Source organism: Sus scrofa, chromosome 2, assembly GCF_000003025.6.
Source record: "Sus scrofa isolate TJ Tabasco breed Duroc chromosome 2, Sscrofa11.1, whole genome shotgun sequence".
NCBI lineage: Eukaryota > Metazoa > Chordata > Mammalia > Artiodactyla > Suidae > Sus > Sus scrofa.
This window is the reverse complement of record NC_010444.4, coordinates 28,060,603-28,088,122: the sequence shown is the minus strand read 5'-3', so window position 1 is coordinate 28,088,122 and position 27,520 is coordinate 28,060,603. Positions and strand designations below refer to the sequence as shown.

The 27,520-nt window shown below is 39.5% G+C and overlaps 1 protein-coding gene across 2 annotated transcripts; it reads left to right on the top strand.

Annotated features, from left to right (window-relative positions):
* PRRG4 (proline rich and Gla domain 4) lies at positions 6,747–26,525 on the top strand. Of its 2 annotated transcripts, XM_013994445.2 has the most exons (7): positions 6,747–6,911; positions 7,012–7,233; positions 7,625–7,746; positions 13,633–13,796; positions 15,163–15,211; positions 16,079–16,211; positions 22,136–26,525. In XM_013994445.2, the coding sequence occupies exons 3-7, from the start codon at positions 7,647–7,649 to the stop codon at positions 22,368–22,370; spliced, it is 681 nt and encodes a 226-aa protein (XP_013849899.1). In that variant the 5' UTR covers positions 6,747–6,911; positions 7,012–7,233; positions 7,625–7,646; the 3' UTR covers positions 22,371–26,525.

Sequence of the window (27,520 nt, the reverse complement as noted above, 5' to 3'; positions counted from 1 at the left end):
ACAGCCACAGCAACGCCAGATCCTAGCCAGGTCTATGACCCACACCACAGCTCACAGCAACACTGGATCCTTAACCCACTGAGCGAGGCCAGGGATTGAACCCGCAACCTCATGGTTCCTAGTCAGATTCATTTCCTCTGCACCACGATGGGCACTCCACATTCAATACATACTGAGTGTCCAACACTATATAGATAATTTCATGGTAGGCACAACATGTACCTCAAAAGAAAGAGAAGATGTTATTCTTCTTAAAGAAGAAAGACAAATCAATGTGCCCAATTTTACATATTTATTTATTTATTTGTTTATTTTGGCTGCACCTGCAGCATTCACAAATTCTAGGGCCAAGGTTCAAACCCAAGCCACAGCAGTGACAACTGCCAGATCCTTAACCATTAACAGGGAACTCCCTGCCCCATATTTTAAAATTCTAAATTCTGAGGACAAAAGAGAAAAGGAAAAAAATATTGAGGCAGGGGAAGAAATAACACAGGGGAAATGATAGTAGAAATACCCCAAAATAAATATAAACTCAATACAAATCCAAGAAAAAACAGCAAAGTTGGAAAGAAATAAAATAGGAGTCCTGATAACAGGAAAAAGATTCTGCAGCAATGTCACTTAATAACACAAGAATGAAAAGTGTGGAATTCTCGTTGTGGCGCAGCAGAAACCAATCTGACTAGGAACCATGAGGCCAGCGTTCGATCCCTGGCCTTGCTCAGTGGGTTAAGGATCCGGCATTGCCGTGTGCTGTAGTGTAGGTCACAGACATGGCTCGGATCCTGTGTTCCTTTGGCTGTGGCGTAGGCCAGCAGCTGTAGCTCCGACTGGACTCCTAGCATGGGAACGTCCATGTGCGGTGGGTATGGCCCTAAAAAGCAAAAAAAAAAAAAAGAGAGAGAGAGAGAAAGAAAAGTGTAAATTAAGTTATTAGAGTAGAGAAGCCAATGAAAGTAAATCTAAAAATGCTTTACAGGGAGTTCCCGGAGTGGCTCAGTGGAAACGAATCCAACTAGGAACCATGAGGTTGCAGGTTTGATCCCTGGCCTCGTTCAGTGGGTTAAGGATCCGGTGTTGCTGTGGCTGTGGTATAGGCCAGTGGCAACAGCTCCAATTAGACCCCTAGCCTGGGAACCTCCTTATGCTGGGGGTGCGGCCCTCAAAAAGACAAAAGACAAAAAAATAAATAAATAAAAATGCTTTACTATCTGTTTTTCCATGTGCAAACATTATACTAATTTCCCATTTTGTGCAATTATAGATGAACAAATAATAAAATAGATAATTTGTGTAAACAGATGAGTCTAAAATGTATATCTTCATACGACTGATTTCCTTCTAAGTAACAAATTATATAAAAGCAAATAATCCAAGATTATCCAGGAAGGAAAGAATAATTCGAAAATTACTTAAATAGAGCCCTCTTTATACTTTTACTATTAAGAATGGCCAAAGATCCACAAATTTTTAACATAGGAAGGAGACTTAGAATTCATTGAGACCAAACTCTCAATGTCTCAGAAGAGACAGAAAAGGTTCTGAGAAGTGATTTGGTCAAAGCTAGAAAGAAACAGACTTAGGACTAGAACTCACTCCCTCTTTCATTCACTTAGCAATCCTGCCATGTGTCTGATGAGGTACAGGATCAATGAACTTTGTTCTGGACTCCCAAGTCAAGTCAGCATGGCATTATCAAGGGCGGTGGGGGGGGGGGGGAAGCCATAAATCTACTAAAGGCATTAGCATCAGTAAAAGAAATGGTGCTTAAAAACTCACACATTGACGTCATGGCGCAGTGGTCAGTGAACCTGACTAGTTTCCATGAGGATGGGGGTTCGATCCCTGGCCTCGCTCAGTGGATTAAGGACCTGGCATTGCCATGAGCTCTGGTGTGGGTCGCAGACGTGGCTCTGATCCTGCGTTGCTGTGGCTTTGGCGTAGGCAAGTGGCTACAGCTCTGATTAGACACCTAGCTTGGGAACTTTCATATGCCACAGGTGCAGCCCTAAAAAGCAAAAAACGAACAAACAAAAAACCCCCACACTTTATATGACAAAACCCATTCATCGAGAACCCTCATTTGAGAGCTTCAACTCTGGACAGTACATATAATAACAAAGGATAATCCTTCACCAGAGAAGGATAAACAGGATCCTGGTTGTACATTTTCTAATCGATCTTCCATATAACATGCACCTTTTTCAGTACCAGCAACATCAATACTTCGTTATTATCCTGCTTGGGTGCAGAATAAATGAATGATTCTTAAACAATGTCAATTATATAACTAAAAATACGTGATTTGTCTAAACTCTCTTTTCAGACATTGGACATGAAAGCGTGGAGAGGTTTGTCAGTTTGTTCTTGTTTGTTTTTTGTTTTGGGGGGCTTTATGGTCATGGTCGTGGCATGTGGAAGTTCCCGGGCTAGGGACTGAACCCAGGCCACTGCAGTGACATTCACTAGATTTCTAACCCACTGGCCGCAAGAGAATTCCACAATTGATGTGCTTATGAAAAAAAAACAAACCTGTGTTTACTTAAAACCTTACGATTACCTGAACATGGGCTTACAAAAAGGAGGCCAAAAAAACTGTGTGGCAATCAGAGAGTAAGATGATGATGATTAAAATGAGTCCAATGAGTGAAAGAAGTAATTATAGCTGTAAAAATGCCAAGGTCTGAACAAAGAGTGAGATATTTGTGACCAGCAGTGACACAAATCCTTGTCACAGACCCCTGAAGGCAGCTCAGAGTCACATTAATTCAAGTTCCTATGTGCCTTGTAAGGACTCTAATGATTACTTTTGTTTGTTTTTGCTGTTGTTTTTTAACATCTTGGCCCAAAACAAGACGACCAGGAAACCAGGTAACTTCTCACACTGTTTCGCATTTTATTTTATTTTGTTATTAACAATCTTTGTTCTTAAATGATAGAATTAAATGTGAGCTCTAGTCAATAGTTCCTTCAGAAGGTGTTAAGAATATGTGTAAAATAAAATCTTTAACTTCTTGGCCTATTTGTTGCATCTGAAAATACTTGCATACAGATAATATAATTGGCCTTGAACAGGAGGAGTCTTTCATTTTCCACCTCCTGATTTTACTGGGATAAATTAAAACAGCAAGCAACCGCCGCTGAAATGTCAAGGCTAAAATGTCACAGAAACTTAAGTTCAGTAAAGTTCCATCTTCTGTTCCAAGGAGTGTAACGACATAGTTATCACTGTGTCTTTAAGGACATGGATGTGACCTTAACATTGCAGAGCTTCATGGTTGCAACCTTAACATTTCCTGTCACAGTCCTTGAGTCAATCCTCATGCCCACACAATAGAGCGAGTTTCCATTTCATTCTTGAGTTCACAAAGGTAAGTGGGTGGGTGTGTGCTCAAATTCAGAGATGTATTATCCCATTCATCTAAGTCCATGAATCTCATTGCTCTGATTTTTTTTTTCTTTATCTTGAAATTAAATAATTCTTTACCTCCTGCCCTCCATTGCTTGCTAATAACTCAAAAAAAAGCACTGGAAAGAGACAAGAGCTTGGCTACTATTTGGCCAATGACTGTCCAAGACCCTTTACTTTGTGCCTCTGTATCCTTTTCTTTAAAATGAAAATCATGGGAGTTCCTGTTGTGGCTCAATGGTAACAAATCCAACTAGTATCCATGAAGATGTGGGTTCACTCCCTGGCCGCGCTCAGTGGGTTAAGGATCTGGCCTTGCTGTAAGCGCTGGTGTAGGTCTCAGACAAGTCTGGGATTCTGCGTTGCTGTGGCTGTGGCATAGGCCAGCAGCTACAGCTCCAGTTCGACCCCTAGCCTGGGAAGTTCCGTACGCCATGGGTGCAGCCCTAAAAAGACTGAAAAAAAAAAAAAAAAAGAGAGAGAGAGAGAGAGAATCATAATATCTGGCCCAACCCTGCAGATGGTCAGGATAAAAGTTCTTAAAATTTTTGGGAGAATGCATAAAACAAATGTGACTTTAAAAAGCAAATGAATTACAGCAAAATAAATAACAGAAGAAATTGACAGTCTTGAACAATCTTGTTACTTTTTTCTTTGCTACCTAATCTCAAAATATCTTGCAACTCCATAGTGATCGAAGTATGTGTTCATAATGCAGAATGCTATAATATTCTTTAGGATCCAGTGTTACAGGGAAACATGCAGAGCTGTAATTCACCACTGAGAAACAGACTTTCATTCCTGTATTTGACTCCCCTCTCAGACTATAAACTCTGATATTTGAAGTGAGCACAAAACCTCATTTGTTTTGGTCCAAATATCCAGATATGTGGATGGACAAATTCTAACCAAGGAAATGTCATCAAAGTTCAGGTCTGCTTATTCCACAGCATGACGCATCTGACTATTTCCCTCTCCAAATATAGTGTAATGTGATTTTCCTACCTGCGAATAAATTGCTTCCACACAACCACCCCCCAAGTGTACTGAGCATGAACATAAAAGAACTCCACCAGGTTCTATGGAGGATAAAGATAAGTCAGTTCTTCCCCTTGATAAGAACTTACAGGGCCCACATTCTTGGATATAGATCTTAGATTAAATTCTCCTTGAAAACAGAGTCTGTGGTGTTTCTCTATCTTCAGGGCTAAATGAATGAGTAAATAGAAGAATGGGTGTTCTAATGGGGATGTTTCCTATTTTAGGATGTCAACCACAAGTAATCATTTTTAGCCTTTTCACAGTGTGATCTCAATAGCTTAGAACAGTAAAAGGATTGAAGAGCCATCTATCATAGAAACAGTTTAAGAACAAGACGGACAAATGGAAATCAAGGAGGGGGAGATTGGGAGGAAGAAAAATAAAAAGCACTGTCTAGAAAGAATCAGTGAAGACAAATTTCTTCAGAAAACTTAGGTAGATTTCAGTTGATTCTAATTATTTAGAATAAAGTAGGAGTTCCCATTGTGGCTCAGTGGAAATGAATCTGACTAGTATCCATGAAGACACAAGTTCGATCCCTGGCCTCACTCAGTGGGTTAAGGATCTGGCATTGCTCTGGCGTAGGCCAGCAGGTATAGCTCAGATTTGACCCCTAGCCTGGGAACCTCCACATGCCACAGTGCGGCCCTAAAAAGAAAAAAAAAAAAAAAGAAGAAGAAGAAGAAATTAGGCAATAGCTTTTGTAGGGGGAAAAAGGAAGTTGGTGGAATTTGAATTAAAGATGAGAAGGGGAAAAAAATGTTTCTTTTGGCTTTTAGCAAGGGCCAAGCCACTTAAATAACATCAAAGAGAATAAATAATGTTAAAGAGTTGCTGGCATGTTATTTGGACAAGGACGTATGTGAATATCACCTGGCATAGGTGCTCTGTCAACCCTCTGCCTTCATTACTTGAGGCAGAAATTCTCAAACTCTTTGATCTCAGGACCTCTTCACACCCTTTAACATTATCAAGGACCCCAAAGAGCTTTAACTTATGTGAATTTTATCTAATGGTATTTATCATATTGAACTGAGAAATTTTCAAAACATTATTTCTAATCAAGACAACAAAGTATAGGGAGTTGCCATCATGGCTCAGTGGTTAGGGAACAGACTAGTATCCATGAGGATGGGGATTCCATCCCTGGCCTTCTCAGTGGGTTAAGGATCCCGCGTTGCTGTGAGCTGTGGTGTAGGTTGAAGATACTGCTCAGATCTGGTTGCTGTGGCTCTGGCCTAGGCCAGCGGCTACAGTTCTGATTCCACCCTTAGGCTGGGAACCTCCATATGCAGCAGATGCGGCCTAAAAAAAAAAAAAAAAAAAAAAGACAACAACATATAATTTCTTTTTTGGGTTTCCTCACAGGCTTAAAAAACAGCTCAAGATTTCAGATAACTATTTGAAAATGATGAGGTTGCAGCTATCCTGGCAGGTATGACCAAAGATAGCTAATAAAAAGTACAGAAGTACTGAGAACAAGCAAATTTTATTCTCTCTAAATCTCTATTAAAAATGTCTTGGAGTTCCCGTCGTGGCGCAGTGGTTAACGAATCCGACTAGGAACCATGAGGTTGCGGGTTCGGTCCCTGGCCTTGCTCAGTGAGTTAACGATCCGGCGTTGCCGTGAGCTATGGTGTAGGTTGCAGACGCGTCTCGGATCTCGCGTTGCTGTGGCTCTGGCGTAGGCCGGTGGCTACAGCTCCGATTCGACCCCTAGCCTGGGAACCTCCATGTGCCGCGGGAGCGGCCCAAGAAATAGCAACAACAAGAACAACAACAAAAAAAGACAAAAGACAAAAAAAAAAAAAAAAAAAGTCTTGTACACTGATACTGTAACTTACTATCATGGAAAACAATACATATGCAGGCATTTTATTAGTTAACTGAGTGATGACATCACTACGCGTCAAACAGCCTCTGGAAATTTCCACTGTACATTCATTAGAGAAGGAGAGTGAAAAAGGCAAATCGTGTCTTTGTACCAGTTGACCCGAGACCCCTGGTAAGGATCTTGGAGATGATCCAGACCTGGTGGACCAGATTTGAGAACCAATGCAATCGATTATATTTAAGGTCACTTCCCATTTTATATTACTAGAAAAGTGGGTTTTCTCTAGTCACCATTTTGTTCTCGTTCGCGGGCCACCCTTTGAGACTTAAGGTAACCCCAAGACACACCCCACCCCACCCCCCACCTCCTGGAACTCAAAGCGAAAAGCCCAGGACGCGCCCGGGCGGGGGCGCTCTGCTCAGCACTGGGAGCCCAACACACTCTCACCGGTTGGCAGAGGACGCGGGGTCTAGAAACCAGTTCCAAACCTGCCACTCGCGCGCCTAGGCGGAGCCAGAACTGGCTGCCAGTGGCCGGACTCAGGGCGGAAGCGGCAGCGGCGGCGGCGGCGACAGCTAGGCGCGGGCTCCCGGGAGAAACCTGCCAACTGCCCCCCCGCGGCAGGTAGGCCCGCCCCCGGGAGGAGGAGCGCGGCCAGGTGCTCCTAGGTGCTCCTAGGTAGCTGCCTCCTCCCTTTCCCACCACTTTACTCCGCGGCCTCCAGGGATCAAGGCAGGACGCACACCGCACGTCCCCAGGCCGGCCCGGTCGCCTCCTCCGCGGACCCCAGGCTCTACCCTGTCCCGAACGCGGGACCACCCCTGCCCTACGGAAAGAAAGGCGAGGATCTAGGGGGCGCCGAGACAGAGGGTCTGGCGGCCACAGGAACTACTCAAGCACCGGGCTCCGGCCCGGGAACTGCTGGAACATGTTCCGGGAGCTGCAGGTGAGCGGCCCGGAGACTCGTCCCGGGGAGGGGAATGGGCGACTAGGTGGGGTCCACCTCCGCGGACCGGATCCGATTTAATTGCAAAGCAGAGGGTCGCCCGCAGCGACAGGTGTCCGCTTAGCCGTCGGCAGGACCCCGAGGGCAGGGGACGACATGAGTCCCCTGACGCTCTCGGGGCTGCTTTTCGGGGCGCGGGTCGGACCCTGGTGACCGAAACCGCGTTCCAGACGCAGTCTTGCGGTGGCTTTGAGCACAACAGGTCGGTGACTCAGTTCCCAGAGGAACTCGAAAGTGCTGAGCCGGGGGCTTTTTTTTTTTTTTTTTTTTTTTTTTTGACGTATTTCTTTTTGGTGGTTGGTTGATTGGTTGGTTATTTTGCTTGTTTTAGTTTATTTGACAGTTGCCGGACTATGTTTACACTCCTGGTGCTACTCAGCCAACTGCCTGTAATTACCTTCGCGTTTCCTCATCTCACAAGTCCAGAGGAGTCTAGGCATGCGGGAGAAGAAGGTAAGAGTGGCTTCAGGTTCCAAGAAAAACCCCCCTGGAAACCCGAGCGGGTATTACAGCGCATGCCCCGCATCAGTCATAGAAGCACTAAAATATCTTACAATTTGTGGTTTACTTGGTAATGTTGTGGTGTGTTATGTTAAGTGCAATTTATACAAATTCACTTCTGTGAGTTACTTTTGATAAATATATACTTAAGACCAGGTTTGTGGTTGACTGAATGGAAAGCCTGTTTTAACTTCTGAAAATCAGTGAGCGGCCCTTCTGCTAGATGAGGCTATGTGGTCATTATAATGAGCATAATTACTTGTTCTTCCTGGAAAGATGGACAGGGAATTCAGGATCTAATCTGGATTTGTTATGAGACCTTGGGCAAGTGATTTGAACCCTTTCAGCTTGTAAAATGGTGGTGGGTGTGGAGTGGAATGATCTCTGAGTTCCTTTTTTACTTTAAAATGTCTGTTATTGGGGTAAAGTCAGATGGTGTGAGAAGATTAGATTTGGAGCTTGCTAACCTAGAATTACACACCTTGTGGGCTCCAGGTCATTAATGGACTGATTACTGCCCACATTTTGAAAGCCTACCTTAGGGGAAAAAAAAAAAAAAGAAGAGAAAATAGCATCGGCTTGCCTCTTCTCACTGCCTAGTTAGTGCTCCCTTATTCAGTGCCAGTGCTTTGGATCTACCTCCCCACACTTTCCTGTCCCTTATTCATTCTCATCGGAGCCTACTCTCATTTTCTTTTGGAAAGGATCTGTTACACTAATACTCCTGGATGACTTATTAATCATTAATGCAACTTAGTGTCTCAAACCTTCTAGGAGGGTGTGTGTGTGTGTGTGTGTGTGTGTTTATTAAAATAGGACAATGTCTTAACCTGATTTAACCTGAAGGAATCAACCCCCAACAACAGACTTCTAAGCAATTGGGTAGGCTAGCTACCGGCATAGGAGGAGATTTAGAAGGAGATCGTTTTTGGTGCCTCTCAAGTTGCACCAAATATGTAATTCCACTCATGAATAAGGTTGATGATTCATACTCAGTGAGATGAAATGCTGATCTCCAGAATGCTTGTGAGTGCATTCATTCATTCACATGCTACAAGTGTAAAAGACACTTTCAAGGACATCACAAACTATGGAAGGGATTTGGAGATGATACTTGAATGCAGATGGCTAGAGACATCTGTGAGAAATGTCAGTGAGGAATCTTATATATTTTTAAAGCCCAGGAGTTCCCTGGTAGCTCAGAGAGTTAAGGATTTGGCCTTGTCCTGCTGTAGCTCTGGTTACTGCTGTGGTATGGGTTTGATCCCTGGCCTGGGAATTTTTGCATGCCAAGGGTACAGCCAAAAAAAATAATTAATTAAAGATAAAAAGCTGATTTATTCAGTTAATAACTATTAAGCTTAGTATACTAGGCCCTATACTAGGTACTGGAGATGTAGAAATGAAAGACCATAATCCCTCCCCTGGAGGACTGCTTCATCTGGTGGGAGAGGCAGGGTGTAAACCCATAATCTCCACAAACTCTACGACAGAGGTAGAAACAGAGTTTAAGTGCAGAGGAAAGAGTGAATTGGCAATAACTCTTGTCTCAGGAGAGTTGCATGGCTCAGAAATCAATGCTCTGTATCTGCAGCTGAGACATAAGAAATGGAGAAAAGTAACTTGGAAAATAAAGGACCTTCAGCTACATTCTGATAAAGCCCAAGAATAGGGTTGAAAGGGAATTTATTTAGAAAACATGGGGATACTGGACAGAGGACAAGAATGGACTATCTCAGTTGCTGGGTTTAAAATAGTGGAATACACAGACAGCCTCTAAGGATGGTCTAAGGCAGGAGAAATAGAGATGAGAAGAGAATCTGAGGAGGCGAATACAAAAGAGCAAAGGCCAGTGCATCCCCCTGCAATGGCCAGATGAAAATAGGGACTCTCACTGGAAATTTAGGATACTCCACGGGCAAGGGAGTTGCCTCTTTCAATTACAAGCAAATCCATGGCTACTTAGAGCCCAAATAACAAAGGACGGTATTTCTCCGAGGATCATAAGAAAGGCAGAAAAAAGTTTGATAAGGCACTGAAGGTCTAAGGTCAACCACAGATTAAATTAGAATTTTCACACTCTGGGAAGTGGGTAAGCAGCAGCCACTCCTGAAAGGCATGTTTTATTATTTTTTATTTTTTTACCTTTCTAGGGTCCCTACCTGCGGCATATGGAGGTTCCCAGGCTAGGGGTCTAATTGGATCTATAGCCGCTGGCCTACACCACAGCCACAGCAACATAGGATCCGAGCCGTGTCTGCAACCTACACCACAGCTCATGGCAATGCCAGGTCCTTAACCCACTGAGCAAGGCCAGGGATTGAACCCGCAACCTCATGGTTCCTGGTCGGATTCGTTAACCACTGCGCCACAATGGGAACTGCAAGGCATGTTTTATTCAACAGTGAGGACTTTCACTGGTATAAACATCATGTCAGGAACAATAAAAATGTTGTTGCCTCTCTCTTTTTATCTTCCTTTCAAGTTTAAAGTCCCATTTGGAGGGCAGCAGAGTTTTATAACTCAGATAACTACTTGAATAGAAGACTGACACTGCTTTTCTAGCCAACAAAACGTGAAGATCTGGGGATATCTGAGAAGTAGCAATACAAAGGCAGATTTCTAATTCTACATTTTGAAATTAGACTTTACATAGTAAGTATAATATAGCTGAGGTAGGCAGGCTCAGAGTTACTTTATCACTGGTTTGGTATTTTATTTTTATTTTATTTTATTTTATTTTATTATTTACCTTTTAATGGCCACACCTGTGGCATGTGGAAGTTCCCAGGCCAGGGGTCAAACTGGAGCTGGCACTGCCAGTCAACGCCACAGCCACAGTAACTCTGGATCCTTAACCCACTGAGCAAGGCCAGGCATCGAACCCGCATCCTCATGGATACTAGTCCGATTCGTTACTTTTGAGCCCCGAGGGGAACTCCTGGTTTGGTATTTTAAACCTATGCCAAGCTGAGAAACAGACTATGTCTTTGAGTTGCTTCAATTGGTAGAATTTAGGTTCAAGAGTGCCTTCCCACTATAGAAAAGTCAAGTTCATTCATTTATTTTGTAAGTGATTTTTTTAACAAGTAAGTAAAGCATATACAACTCCAGATGGCGATAAGTGCTGTGGAGAAAAACGAAGTACAATAGGGGATGGGGAGTGCCTGAAGTGGGTCGGTAGGGATGGGTTTCAAGGCAATTGAACAAAATCCTGAAGGAGGTGAGAAAGCAAACTGAAAGAAGAAAGTTCTATTCAGAGGAAATAGCAACTGCAAAAGCAGGAGGAACCAGGCATACTGGAAACCCTTAGAGGGCCATTGCAAGAATTCCAGTGAGAGTTGATGGAGACCTGAGAAATTTTTCATTCTATCTCCATTAAGTCATAACATAAAATCTACAAGAAGATAAGGGAAAGAAAAGAAATATTTCATCATACTGGTCTGCCTTTCATAATATTTCTTTTTTTGGCCACGTCCGCAGCATTCAGATGTTCCCGGACCATGGATCAAACCCAAGCCACAAGAGTGACAACACTGAATCCTTAACTGCTAGGCCACCAGAGAACTCCTAGAATATTTCTTAAAACAACTTTCAGGAGCTCCCATTGTGGCTCAGTGGTAACCTACCCGACGAATATCCATGAAGATGCGGGTTCAATCCCTGGCCCCACTCAGTGCATTATGGATCCAGTGTTGCCATGAGCTGTGGTGTAGATTGCAGACGCAGCTTGATTCTGGCATTGCTGTGGCTGTGGTGTAGGCCAGTAGCTGCAGCTCCAACTCAACCCCTAGCCTGGGAACTTCCTATGCTGTGGGTGTGGCCCTAAAAAGACAAAAAGAAAAAAAGCAAAAACAAAACAAAACTCTTTAACCAATGATCCCATTCTCGCTTCCCCCTTGGTTCAAATAGCCCATATAGCCAACCAGAATAGGACTCGCCAATAAAAATAAAATATGAACCATGTAAATAAAATTTTCTAGTTACCACATTTAAAAAAGTAAAAGGAAGTAGGTGAAATTAATTTCAATAATGGATTTAATTTAACCTAATATATCAAATAATCATTTCCAAGTATAAGCAATGAAAACATTGAGATGTTTCACATTCTTTTTTTTTTAAGCCATGTCTCAAAAGTCCCATGGGTATTTTACACTTACAGCACATCTCAGTTCAGACTAGTCTCATTTCAAGAGCTCAGTAGCCACTTACAACTGTATTGGACAAAACAACTATATAAGATTCAGATCCCTGGCGCCTCATCGGGTCAAACATCCAGCATTGTCACTGCAGTGCCTCCAAGTTCATCCCTGGCCCAGAACTTTTGCATGCTGCTGGTGCAGCCTACCTCCCCAAAAAAAAGATTCAAAAAAAGATTCAGACCTGCTTAGAAAAGTGATTGATTAGTAGGGAAAATATCTCAGCCACAGTGTGACTGTTCTCAAAGGCTAAGAATAAATGGCCAACCTGAGGTCATTCTGAAATCAGTTATTAGTCTTCCTGGCCAAGCGCTGTCAGTAGTCTCAATAGTCTTTCAGTCACCCACTCTAATAAATTCTGCCTTTAGTAATCGTTATGAGTGAAAAATACCAATGCTTTTAAATCCTTTTAAGCATTTGCTGTAGTTCTCAGAGTTTCTGAATTCCAGTCTCAGTGATGATCTGGAGCAAGATCGCTTCAGCTTTGTTTGTATGATACCCGAATGAGTTTGACGTTTGCCGGTGCTGAAAATACTGCCTTGGTGGGTGTTTTGGTTTTGTGTCAACCTGTGCTTGGCTATGGTGTTTACCATTTACCTTCCCAGCAAATATAAAGGGAGTCTTGTAATGTGGGAGACACATGTTTAGGGCTGGGTGGAGGGAGCTACTCTTTTGGGAGGGACTGAAGGGCTTTTAATTAATCTTATAATTAAACATGATTTTATTAGCTTAGAAGTTTAAACATTTTTGGTATAAGCTTGATATAACACTTTTAATATAAACATATTAACTCATAATTTTAAAACATAAAAATATCTTTGTGATTATTTAGTTCATATACCAATTTTACAAATGAAGAAATGGCAACCCAGAGATATAAAGTGACTTATCCAATACATACAGCTGATAACTAAGCCAAAGCAAAAGGAGAATCTCTATTTTCTACCTTTTAGTCCAATACTCTGTCCATTACACCAGACTCATTTTTCTCAGTCAAGATAATGGGAAACCAGTGCTTTAGAAACAGAATAGTCTGGCCTGTCATTTATTGGAAAAATAATCATCTAGGGAAAAAAGTAATACTCAAATAATTTTCATTTATGCTGATAATTTTAGACATAACACATATGGTCTGGAGTTTTACTAATATCTGTATTTCATATCTAGCAGAAATTATTTTTAATGATGATATTTCTTTTTGTCAGATTTTAAAACCACAAAAGAGGAGTTCCCGTCGCGACTCAGTGGTTAACGAATCCGACTAGGAACCATGAGGTTGCGGGTTCGATCCCTGGCCTTGCTCAGTGGGTTAAGGATCCATCGTTGCCGTGAGCTGTGGTATAGGTCGCAGATGCAGCTCAGATCCCACACTGCTGTGGCTCTGGCGTAGGCTGGTGGCTACAGCTCCGATTCAACCCCTAGCCTGGAAACCTCCATATGCCGCTAGAGCGGCCCAAGAAATGGCAAAAAGACAAAAAAATAATAATAATAAATAAATAAATAAAGTAAAACCACAAAATAAAATTTGGTATGATTTAATCACATCCATAGAACTATATGCTTTTCTCACAATTAAAACAGGAATTTTCTGCCTTATTTTTTTTAATCAATGTTTGTAATTTTTCTATTTCTTTATTAGTCTTTATATCAAAAGAAGAAGCGAACTGGTTCATACGTAGACACCTCCTATATAATAGATTTGATTTGGAGCTCTTCACTCCTGGTGACCTAGAGAGAGAGTGCAGAGAAGAACTTTGTAATTATGAGGAAGCCAGAGAGATTTTTGTGGATGAAGATAAAACGGTAATTTGGTTGTTGATGTTAATTGAGTTGTACTTAAGAAAATGGCACTTTCAGTCATGGCAAATTGTATGCCTTAAATAAAATTGGGATTGTATACCTGTTAGCTCTTTCTACTTTCTTAAAATGCTAATTAACCCATTTAAGCTTGGTGTTACACTTAACTTGGCTTATAGTAGTAATTAGCAAATGATCAGTTATGTTGTGATTTTGTGTATTTAATGTTTGTGATATTCAGAGACAATGATGAAGCAGAGTGAATTAAACTTCAGGATATTATTGGAGTTAGTTCTGTGCCTCAGGTGTCAATCATGCAAAACTCAGAGCAGTTTTTCCTATCAGTGACTTATCATTTTTGATTACTATATTTATATGTCAATACTTATCGACAATCTACTATGTGCCAAGTTCTCTGCTAGAGACCGAAGATACGAAATATATAGGCCCCATATTTAGGAGTTTATTGCTTGGCAATAAACTTTTAGAAGTTCTTCTTAACACATAATTAAATTCTGCAAAGACAGACAGCACTGTCCCTGTTATAATCGGGCATATTTTTTAAGAATATTAAGTGACCCAAACCCTTTACTCTTGTATGTTAAATAACACCAGCACCTTTTTCCCTTTCCTCAAGAATCCCATCTTATTCTTTGGTCAATAAGAACCTTTCTAGGTATACTTCAAATGCAGGTGTTACTGGAACTCAATTCTTTTCTCTTTCAGAATTGTGCCCCGCCTCCCACTCCCTGCTATTATCTGCTGCATCTATTAGAGAAGGGAAAACAAAGTCTGTACTTTGTAGTTGTGCCTATTGAAATTGTATTGTTTTTCACAAACCCATTTTCTGATTTTTGAATAGTTGCTTAAAACTGGCTTCCATTCCCTCAATAAACACTGCACTTAGTTTCAGGGATGTCTTTCCAAATCAAATAAATCCCTTTCATAAAATCTCCTAGCAAACTGAGGGCCCACCTCGTATAGAAAAAAATCAGACTCCTTTTCAAACATTAGATGAACCCCCTGCTTCAACTTCCACCTCTACTACTTGCATCGATTTTCTAATGCGATAGTTTCTCGATGCCTGAGCGGGGGCTTTGGGCAGGTGAAGGAAGACTAGCAGGGTGCAGTTGTAGAGAGTTTGCACTGGCAGTAATCCTCTGACCAGTTCCAGAGCTGGAAGAAACTCTTTTGGATGTCGGTGGGTGGTAGTGCTTTAATTAGAGTGAGTCACCACCTCTAGCTTGAATGAACTGGCATCTTAACCTGTGGCACATGCCAAGAATTTACCATCCCTAGTCTAGGTCATTGAGACCAAATGAAACGATAATAAAGAAATTAAATAAACTTGGAAATTTTATGTTTCTCTTAGATGACATTTTGGCAAGACTACTCCATTAAAGGACCAATCACAATAACAGGTAAGGCAAGAATTAATCACTTTTAATGTTTTTTTTCCCAGCCTTTCTTTGGTTATAATACAGTTTCAGTTTCATTGTTGGAGTTTGGTGTTGCACAACATACATACCTTGTAAATCCAAGGACGATTTCTCAATTATACACTGGGTTATCTAAGACAGAGAAATCCACATTCATCTATTTACACACTGAAAATCAAGTTTGGTGAGATACTAGGGAAATGAGACAATAGGCTTTATGCTTTTCTGAACAGCTCAGTTAAGTCAAGACTTGCATAGGCTTAAAGTAGGACTCTATTAGTTCCAAGTAGTAAACTATTTTAATTTTGTTTTCTTTCTTAGTGTTATAAGTGAATGGAATAGTTATGCTACTAGATAAATTAAGATTGTTAGATAGAATTAAGTCACTTCTAGAGAGGGGATCCTTTATTTCATCTGCATTGATCACCTCTAGCTGCTTTTTAGTCAGATTTATTTTGTTTTGGTTTGGTTTTGCCAGCTATTCTTTCCTTCCTCCTGCATAGAGTCCCAGCTCTAGGGATACGGTATTATATTACTGCAGCACTGGAATTGCTTAATATATTTCTTTGTAGTTAATACCAAAATGTGTACAGTTGAACAAAGAATATATTTGTTCATTGAATATTATCCTGGTAATATAACTTCTTTAAAATAAATCAAGCCATAACGAATGCTTGGGGGGAGTGTATCTAAATTTTTTCTGGTCATGTCTCTAGCACAGACTTTCAAAAGTAATCAATGTTAATTATTTGATGCATAATAGTGTACTTACACCCAGTGTTAAATTTATTACTCATAGGTGGTGACTTTCAGTTTTTATATTTATGTTTTTTAATGTTTCCTCCTAAGATGGTAACAGAGAGAAAATCGATGTTATGGGCCTTCTGACTGGACTAATTGCTGCTGGAGTATTTTTGGTCATTTTTGGATTACTTGGCTACTATCTTTGCATCACTAAGTGTAACAGACAAGGACATCCAGGGTAAGTACCAAGTAAAAATAGTTAATTCACTATTAAACATCCTATACTATTGTTTTGAAATGGCTTCCTATTTTTTTAAATAAACTTTTGATTTTGGAATAATTTTAGATATACAGGAAAGTTGCAAAGATAACACAGAGTTTTCATATATCCTTTTCCCAGCTTTCCTTGTTGTCAGCATCTGGCATTACCACAGTATATTTATAAAACTAACAAACGGACATTGGTACATTACTGTTAACTGAACTCCAGTGCATTAATAAAGCTTCTTAAAGCTTCATAAAGGCCATCATTCTTTGTGTAATAGAATCTCAATATCTTTACTAGAATAAAAAGTTATTATCTTCTATATTATCTCATCTGTAAGTATAGATGAGAAAATGTAAAACAACCTTATTCAATAAAAGCACCAGATGCTAAGCAGGCTGTCAGATCGTATGCTTATATTATCTCTATTCCTCCTTTCAAGTTCTATGAAGAAGCTCATGATGGTGACCAGGTAATGAAAACATTATGGAAATAGTGGTGATGGTTACACAATATTGTAAATATAATACCATTGAACTGTACACTTGAAAATGGTTTAGACGACCACTTTTATGTTATACAGATTTTACCACAGTAAAAATTTTTTTCTTTATTCTTAAGGTTAGAGTTGAGGGCAACAGATATGAGGTTAGGATAAATCCATTGGATGTTAAAAGCTGAAGCCATGAGAGTAGTCAAGTAACCTGAGTGTGATCAAAGGACAGAAGGCAAGGGACAGAGCCTCAAAGGAAGCCTGCGATAGGGTGCAGAAAGAGGACATGCCAGCAAAGGGGCAGAGGTCAGGGACAACATAAAGTGTAATTCTATCCCTAAGCTGAAATTCCTGATCAATTCCCTTAGGCATTAATGTGATCTGTGGGCAGGGACTAAGGAGATTGAGACTTCTGTAAATCCTGTAAAATTTGGAAAAGTAAGAGAAAGTAAGGAAAAATTTGTGCAATTTTTCTTAAGCCACTATCTTTTTTTATAATGTTTTATTAAGGTTGATTTGCAATGTTGCGCCATTTTCTGCTGTACAGCAAATTCACACACACGCACGCACGTGCGCATACACACATACATACCTTTTCTTATATTACCTTCCATCATGGTCTATCCCAAAAGATTAGATATAGCTCCCTGTGCTATACAGTAGGACCTCATTGCTTATCCATTCCAAATGTAATAGTTTGCATCTATTAAACCCAAACTCCCAGCCTATCCCATTCCCTTCCCCCTCCCCCTCAGCAACCACAAGTCTGTTTTCTATGTCTCTGAATTTGTTTCTGTTTTGTAGATAGGTTCATTTGTGCCATATTTTAGATTCCACATATAAGTGATACCATGTGGTATTTGTCTTTCTCTTTCTGACTTCACTTAGTATGAGAAACTCTAGCTGTATCCATGCTGCTGCAAATGGCATTATTTTGTTCTTTTTTATGGCTGAGTAGTATTCCATTGTATATATGTACTATATCTATTTTTTTAATGATTCTGATTTTTTTCCATTATAGCTGGTTAACAGTGTTCTGTCAATTTTCTACTGTACAGCAAGGTGACCCAGTCACACATACATACATACATATATATATATATATATATTCTTTTTTCTCACATTATCATGCTCCATCATAAATAACTAGACATAGTTCCCAGTACTATACAGCAGGATCTCATTGCTTATCCATTCCAAAGGCAATAGTCTGCATCTGTTAACCCCAAACTCCCAGCCCATCCCACTCCCTTCCACCTCCCCCTCAGCAACCACAAGTCTGTTTTCTATGTCTCTGAATTTGTTTCTGTTTTGTAGATAGGTTCATTTGTGCCGTATATTAGACTCCAGATATAAGTGATAGCGTATGGTATGTCTTTCTCTTTCTGACTTACTTCACTTAGTATGAGAGTCTCTAGTTCCATCCATGCTGCTGCAAATGGCATTATTTTGTTCTTTTTTATGGCTGAGTAGTATTCCATTGTATATATGTACTATATCTACTTAATCCATTCATTTGTTGATGTACATTTAGATTGCTTCCATGTCTAGGCTATTGTGAATAGTGTTGCAATGAACATAGGGGTGCATGTATCTTTTTGAATTATAGTTTTGTCTGGATATATGTCTGGAATTTCTAGATTATATAGTAGTTCTATATTTAGTTTTCTGAGGAACCTCCCTACTGTTTTCAATAGCTAAAACACAATCTTTTTTTTTTGCTCTTTTAGGGCCACACTGGCAGCATATGGAAGTTCCCAGTTGGGTCAAAGTGGAGCTGCAGCTGCCAGCCTATGCTACAGCCATATCAAGCAGAACTCGAGCCTTGTCTGCAGCCTACACCACAGCTCACAGCAATGCCAGTTCCTTGACCCACTGAGCAAGGCCAGGGATCGAACCCACATCCTCATGGATACTAGTTGGGTTTATTACTACTGAGCTATGATGGGAACTCCAAGCCACTATCCTTTAAGCTGAGAGGTTTCTTTTCTCTCTTACTTAATAGGCAGGAAATAAGCAAGGTCTTTCCATTTCCTAGGACTTTGGCTAAGATTGTATTCAGTATGGCTTTCTCTACAAGCTGTGGGATACCTGGAAACTCCCAGGTTAATGAAGAAATAAATAGGCAAAATTTCTCTTTAAAGATTCTCCTTGCCTCTTGTCTTTCCTTCTTTTCCACCCCTTTTACAATTTTTTTTTTCCCAAAAAGTTCATGTATGCCTCATGTTTAGTAATTCCCTAAAGATCTGTGATAGCACAGCCATTGTTCATTGTCCTCATGCTTGACATTCTCTCTTCTTTCCTGTTTTTCTTCATTTTTCTGCTTCTCTGCACCACTACATCTTCTTACTTTATGCCTTTTTTTTTTTTTTTAGGGTTGCACATGCAGCATATGGAAGTTCCCAGGCTAGGGGTCCAGTCGGAGCTACAGCTGCTGACCTACGCCACAGCCAAAGCAACACAGGATCCGAGCCTCATCTGTGACCTACACCACAGCTCACGGCAATGCCGGATCCTTAACCCACTGAGCAAGGCCAGGGATCAAACTTCCAACTTCATGGTTCCTATTCGGATTCATTTCTGCTGCGCCATGTCCACTTTATGCCTTTTTTTCTCTGAAACCTTCTAACTTCTTTTCTCTGTGAGGTTAGAAGCAGAATTCAAAGGGAGCAAAGAAGTGCTATTATCATGCGTATGTGTATGCTATTATAAATTTGCAAAAATCTGGATATCTCTTATTTTAAAAGTAAGATTAGTTATACTTCATATTAGTACACTATAATGCTCTATGGTTCATCACTTTTACGTCTATTGTCTCACTTCGATTCTCACAACATTTCCAACTAGGTTAACTAGACATTCGCTTGAGCTGGGTTTAACTTTTAAATACTTACTAAAGTACTTTTCATCAAATGTCCCAAGAAATTCTTCCAGCAGACTTATTTCTTCTCTTTCTACGTTTTGCAAGTCTGAAAGTGGGGGAAGGCGGAGGGAATATTTGAAAAAGAAAAGAGTGAAAAATAAGATCATTGTTAGAATAGTTTGTCTTATTTTTCTAATAGGCGTAATACAATGTCGTCAGTTTATTTGAGATTTTCTTGGTATACTTTCTGATTTTAATCACATAAAATGTAAGAAGTCACTGTGTAGACACTTAATGACTTTATAATGTTTCTGTAACTTAAATTTTGAAGGTCAACACGGAAAAATTTATTTGTTCAGATAAAACATCTGTCTTTCCTGTTTCCTGTAAGCAAAGAAGTAGAACTTTTTTGCCACAAACTAAAGAATGTGGCAAGTGACAAGCCTTCCATGAAAACATTCCTGATTTCCAATAGAGGAGGAATTGTGTGGAGCCCTCTAAATACACTGCTGATGCTCTGTCACCTCTCAGCTATTGAAGGGCTGATTATCCAGTTCCTAGATTACACAGATCTTTTTCTTTTTGTCTCTCTCTCTGCAATTTTCCTCTCTCCTTCCCCCCAATTTCAGATCTTGTTATTACCTACAAAGGAAAGGGTATTTTCCAGGGAAAGCTAACCAGTCTGCAAAAGTTTACAGTATTTCGAGTCTGCTAAACCATCTCTAATTGGGAAGAATATTGTAAATATTGACTAGAGGTTGGGGATTACCTATAAATTTTAATTATCTTTATTAGCCATAACTTTAGGAGACTAATTTATGCATTTGCACACCATTGATACTTCATAGATAGCCAACCTCACAGTCTAAACAAATCGATTTACTAATATTTAAATTATAATTTGTAATTCACAAGTTGAAGGGAGAAAATGCAGTTTCAAAACACCAGACCTGTGCTGCATTTCAATTTTCATTGGCTGGTGTGGGTGACAATGGTTTGTGAAAATGGTGAGACTTGACCTGGCCATATATACATTTATATACATACATACATACATATGTATATATATGTGTGTGTGTGTATATATATATATTTTTTTTAATGTTGGGCTTAGATCAATGGCTGGGCCATATGTACATTTATATACATACATACATACATATGTATATATATGTGTGTGTGTATATATATATATTTTTTTTTAATGTTGGGCTTAGATCAATGACATGGGGAATAGACAATAATCTGAGAAAAGGAACAATACCAGTGAAAGCAAAGAGACAGAACAGAGAATTCACAGCACATAGCTTGGCAAGAGCACAGAGCTAGAAATTAAAGCAAGACCATAATGAGGGAGGCTTTGAAAAGGAGGCACAGGAATTAGAACTTGATTCAGTGGAAAGTAGGCTGCAGGTTAGACTTTTGCAGAGAAGAGTGACATGATGGAAGTCCTGTTTAGGAGGGATCAACCAGGCAGCAGGGCTGCAGTGGGAAACAGAGGAGAGACACAGGCATCCATTATTGCGATTATCTCTATGGCATCAATTTCCTTGGCTTGGAGTTGTGCTACCTTTCAACCAAGCCTGGATTTGGTTTCACATCATACTTTGAGAAAGCTTTTTTCTTTTTGGTCACAACCATGGCATGCTGAAGTTCCCAGGCAAGGAATCAAACCCAAGCCACAGCAGTGACAATGCTGAATCCTTAACCACTTTCCCAGGGACTGCCAAGAAAGTTTTAATGAAGAGCAAGAAAAACAGAATTCACATGTTTTGAGTCCTTATAACAGTGATGCAGAAACTGGCTAGATGCCTTACATATGATATCTTTCTCAGTCCACACAAAACACTCTGCCAAGGTAGCGATTATTATCCCCATTTCACAGAGGAGGAAAGCCAAATCAGGTGAACTTGCCGTTGGTCACATAGCCATGAAATGACAGCATCCTGTTTCCTACCCATGACTGACTTCAAAGTTCTTGATCTTTCCACTAAGGCAAGACCCTTTCAGAGTTTATGAGTAAAATAAAACTGTTGTTATATTGGAGTTCCATTGTGGCTCAGCAGGTTAAGAACCCAACATAGTGTCCATGAGGATGCAGGTTCAATCACTGGCCTTGCCCAGTGGGCTAAGGACCCAGTGTTGCCACAAGCTGTGGCGTAGGTCACAGATGTAGCTTAGATCTGGTATTGCCATGGCTGTGGCATAGGCCTGAGGCTGCAGCTTCAATTCGACCCCTATCCCAGGAACTTCCATATGCCACACTGCAGCCATAAAAAGAAGGCTTGGAGAGTCCAAGTGTCAGTTGGTGAGGGTGGGAGTTTAGAGAAGTAGCCATAAGAATGAAATGCAATGTGAATGAAGACTGGGGAGGAGGAGCCAATCAGACAATGAATGACTGGATAAGAGAAAGAAAAAAAACCAAACAGTTATTATATTAATGAATCAGTTCAACTTTTATTATAATGGTTGGATTTTTTAATATTGCCATCTTAACCTTAAATGCAGCCTTTCCTAGACCTAAATGCTGTCTCTGTTTAGTTCTTCAGCCACCCACATAAGAAGGGGCAGACACACTCCCTCCATCATTTTCAGAAGACCAGAGGAGGCTGTCTTGTCACCATCGCCACCTTCAGTGGAGGACACAGGGCTACCTTCTTATGAACAGGCAGTGGCACTGACCAGAAAACACAGCGTTTCACCGCCACCACCATATCCTGGGCCAGCAAAAGGGTTTGGGGTATTTAAAAAATCTATGTCACTCCCATCTCACTAAGCCCACGTTCTTGTCTTGGTGATAGAGGACATTTACATTATTTAAATGGTTCATTTTCCCTGGACCAAAAAAAAAACATGTCACTTCAGCCCTTTATGACAAACTGTAGAGAGTAATTAGGATGTGTACTATACCACTGAAGTTCTGTCATCCTCTTAGACCTGAACTTGATCATTATCAGCTAGCTAGGGTTTCCTTGCAGTTAAAAAGAGAGCACTTTTTGTTCATTTTAATGGTTCAAAAAAAATCTGTGTTATGGATGTCACAGGTAGAACTGGTGAACCATCTCTTTCCTTTGTACAGAAGAAAGTTGTATATTTCTTGTGTTGAATGTAAAAAATAAGAATTTCAAATTATTAGATTATCTCAAGTCAATATTGGACCCACTCTTTTTCAGTATTTCTTTTTGGTTGGAAACACTTCACAGAATCTGATGTTTAAATATTAATTGGGGACTTTAATATAATCAGTTGGTTTTATATTTTAAATTATTGCATAGCATTCACCACATTTTATGCATTTAGTTATGAACTCTCGCTATCAGTCATGTTTTATTATGGGGAGGAAGGCCAATAGTTTTCTTTAAAAAAAAAAAATGAAGCACTTGCTAAGGAGTCAGTTTTTCAGAGGGTACAGGGTTTTAGTGGCAAGGATTTTCAAGAGTGGTTATACTATCAAATAAATTTAGAGGCCTCAAATCTAGGAGTGACTGGAACTTGATAAAGTTGTGTGTATTACTGACAAGTTCCATGCATAAAAAGTTGTGTGTTACTGATGAGTAAGTAACACACATAACTCATTTTCACTGCTAAGTTATCTGTATATAACTATATATAATTAGTAATCTGGAAAATTTGTTGAACTTTATAAATAATAGTTTGAGAACATAGTAAAAGTAACTTACTTTTGTACTATCAAAATTACACTGACTAAAGTTACCAGCAACACCTTGTATCTCTTAATGTCTATATTTTGTATTTTCATCTAATCGTATATACGACCAGTCTCTCTTTAAGAATGTAGTAGAATATAAGCTATAAACCTCTGGAATGAATGTATTGCACACATTTATCTGAGTGGGTGTGTATGTATGTGTGTATTTGTTTCCTCTTTGCAGGAGCTCAAAAAATAGCATACTCTTAAGGAATAGAAAATTTTGTTCTTCATGGTTTTGCCAGGCAGAGCTTTTTTCTATTATTTAAGACCATTTATAAAATTGTGATTTGTTTTATAATTTTTACAGAGGTGAGATTAAAACCCACATGCATTGATAATTCCTTCCAAATCAAATGTTTAAAAGTGTAAATGATATTATACTGTGTGTTTGAGTATATCTCTCAAGACAGCCTGATCTTAAGGTATATAAAAGAAAGATCTTAATCATTATAGACTGCTAAAGATTTCACCTTTTCTATTTTCAGAGTCTCTTTGGTTACTTGTGACAAAAGAAATCATTGGCAATCTTTAGACATAATTAGGAAAAGTGGTCTTTTTAAAGCTACCCACTTTGCCTATAAAAATGTTTACTGTTAGTCATAACTTGGCTTTATTTATTTTTTATTTTTTTGTCTTTTTGCCTTTTCTAGGGCCGCTCCCGAGGCACATGGAGGTTCCCAGGCTAGGGGTCTAATCGGAGCTGTAGCCACCGGCCTACGCCAGAGCCACAACAACTTGGGATCCAAGCTGCTTCTGCAACCTACACCACAGCTCACGGCAACACTGGATTCTTAACCCACTGAGCAAGGCCAGGGATCAAGCCCGCCACCTCATGGTTACTAGTCAGATTCATTAACCACTGCGCCATGATAGGAACTCCATACCTTGGCTTTATGTGAGCACTTTTTCCCATGTAACTTTGTGCTTTGCACTTTGCCCTATTTTAATCCTTTTTTAAAGTTTGGTGGCAAACTCTACTCACTTTAGCAATCAGACTAAAGCATAGAAGGATAACTTGCCTAAAACCTAACACACTGGTGAGAGCTAGCATTAGCATGAGCAAGCACACTTTTCTAGGCCCATCTCATACCTATAGAATTACACTGTCTCAAATAAAATTATAAAACACAAACAATTCTAAGTCTGTATGAGAACTGTGTAACCTTTGTCATTTATAAAAAATGTATTGTAGTTTCATTGTGGCTCGGTAGGTTAAGGATCCAGCATTGCCATTGCAACAGCTCAGGCCACTGCTGTGGTGTGGATTCGATCCCAGCCCCAGGAACTTCCACATACCTTGGGTGCTGCCAAAAAAAAAAAATGTATCTAGTTGCATATGTTACATACCTGTATATTTATTCTCACAAACATAGATATTTCTTAGGATGAATAAAAAATAAGATGTGATATTATCTTTTATTGAATCACAATTTGCAATATTCCTTAAACCTGTTTACTCCCAATGATTCACAAGAATCTAACTGCAAAGCTAGCATCAGAGCCTGTGACAATCCCTGTCGCCTCAGCAGCAGCTTAGATATGCCATATGCCATCATTTAGTATAAAACTGTTGCTCCAACTTAAACAAATATAGAATTCATCATTACAATTATGGTATCACTTGGGAGTTCCCTGGTGGTCTAATGGCTAGGATTTGGCACTGTCACTGCTGCAGCCTAGTTTCAGTCCCTGGTCTGGGAACTGAGATCCTACATCAAGCCACTGCATGCCATGCCAAAAAAAACAAAATTACAAAATCACTGGTATTTGTTGAGCTCCAATGTCAAGCTCATAATACTTTAAACATAAAAAAGAATATGTGATAGAAGCATAATAATCAATTGCTTATAACAATTTAAAGGAAAATATCTCAATGTAAAATTATTAACATGTATTGCTGGCTCATTCACACTTTTCTATTCCTGTTGTACTTTTGGTGGTGGGTGTTTTGGTTTGATTGATTTGTTTTGCTTGTGCTTCTCCTCTGGGTAATTAATTAGTGTTAACTATTAAATCTATTTTGACATAGAATTTTATATTTAATTAGATCAGTTTCCTCTCTATTACAATCAGGAAATGAATGTCATATGGGTATGAAAAGGGAACAAGTCTAGAAAAAGACAAACACATTTATAGAGTTATGCCTTCAGTAGTGTAGACAATTCTACACAGAATATTCTCTTTTCAAGTGGGAAAATAAAAAGAAAAAAAAAAGAATATTCTCTTTTCAAAATGGAAAAAAGTCAAAGGACACAAACTATGACTGTGTCAGAGTTTTTCATCTGTTAATATTGCGCCCACTGCATGAATACACAGAGATCTGTAAAAATTCTCAGAGCAATTAAAAACTAAAGTAACAGTGTCTTCTGTGTCTGGTTTCCTGTATGCCTGTAAAATTCTAATTATTTTTTCCTGTTGCTCAGATAATTTGTGTGTGTGTGTGTGTGTGTACTTTTTCTATATGTATAAGAGAATGTTTTACTAAAAAAAAAGTTTGTTAGTGCTGTTTAAAAGCTTAATTTTGTATTCATATTGTTTTTTTCTAATATAATGTGAAATAAACTTGTATTAGTTACTAGTTTGATTTAAAATGTTGTATATAGCATTTATACTACTAGAAGAGTGTCTGGAATTTCTATAATTAAAAAAAAAAAAAAGATTCTGGGAGTTCCCACTGTGGCTCAGAGGTTACGAACCCAACCAGTGTCCTTGAGGATGCAGGTTCAATCCCTGGCCTCGCTCAGTGGGTTAAGGATCTGTCATTGCTGTGAGCTGTAGTATAGACAGCAGATACTGCTTGGATCCTGCACTGCTGCAGCTGTGGTGTAGGCCGTCAGCTGTAGCCCCAATTCAACCCTAGCCTGGGAACTTCCATAGGCCGCAGGTGCAGCCCTAAAAAGCAAAAAAACAAAACTAGATTCTTTTGTAGATCCTGCCTGTATCAGATTCTGGAACATGTTATGACATATATTAATGCCTTTAATCTTCTGTATTGTGTGTTTCTGTAAACATTTTTTTGTTGTTATTTAAAAACATATCCCTAATAGATCAAGAGTTTAAAGCAATTCAGTACAAATATACTAGCATTTTCATTATCTGGAAAAAGCAACCCGTTTCTGAATGCTTATTTTTCCTGTAGTCTTGATTATGTTTTGGTTTTAATATATTTCCTATTACAGACACTTTTTATACATGTGAATAAACTTTCTACTAAGTAAATATTTGTTGCTTGTTTCAATTAAACATTCTTCTTCATGAAATGTGAACAACACATTGCATGTTTTCAAGTTTATTCATGTTTTCAATGTTTATAGCATGGTATTGTTGAATGTAATTTTCTTTTTTTTTTTTTTGTCTTTTTGCCATTTCTTGGGCCGCTCCCACAGCACATGGAGGTTCCCAGGCTAGGGGTCGAATCAGAGCTGCAGCCATCGGCCTACGCCAGAGCCACAGCAACTTGGGATCCGAGCCGCGTCTGCGACCTACACCACAGCTCACGGCAACGCTGCATCATTAACCCACTGAGCCAGGGCAGGGATTGAACCCACAACCTCATGGTTCCTAGTTGGATTCGTTAACCCCTGCGCCATGACGGGAACTCCCTGAATGTATCACCCAATAGTGTTAACTTTCTGTTTAAACAATTACAGTTGTGAAAGTGCTATTTTCCTTAACACATCCTTAATATTTAATAAATCTTTCAAGAAAATTTATAATATATTACTCTTTAAAACTGAGTTTATTTCTGTGACCTATATCTATACATAATTTTAAAATCAAAAAATACAGTAATGTTACACTAAATTATAGGATTAATAGTACCTCCAATTTAAGAGAAATAAATTAATAATACATAGCATACACTTAAATAAACTCTATTATTAAATTTTACTTCATGTTAAACATTAGACCACCTTAATTTTTACCCAGTTGAGTAACACATAAATGTTAATATTTATACTCCTTAAAATTAATGAAGGGAATGAGAAGACAAGCTAGTGACTAGGAGAAAAATTTGCAAGAGACACTTTTTTTTTGGCTTTTGGCACCTGCAGCATACAGAGGTTCCCAGGCTAGGGGTCCAATCAGACCTGTAGCTGCCTACACCACAGCCACAGCAATGTCAGATCTGAGCCGGGTCTTCGACCTACACCACAGTTTATGGCAATGCTAGATCCCCTAACCCACTGGTCAAGGCCAGGGATCAAAACTGC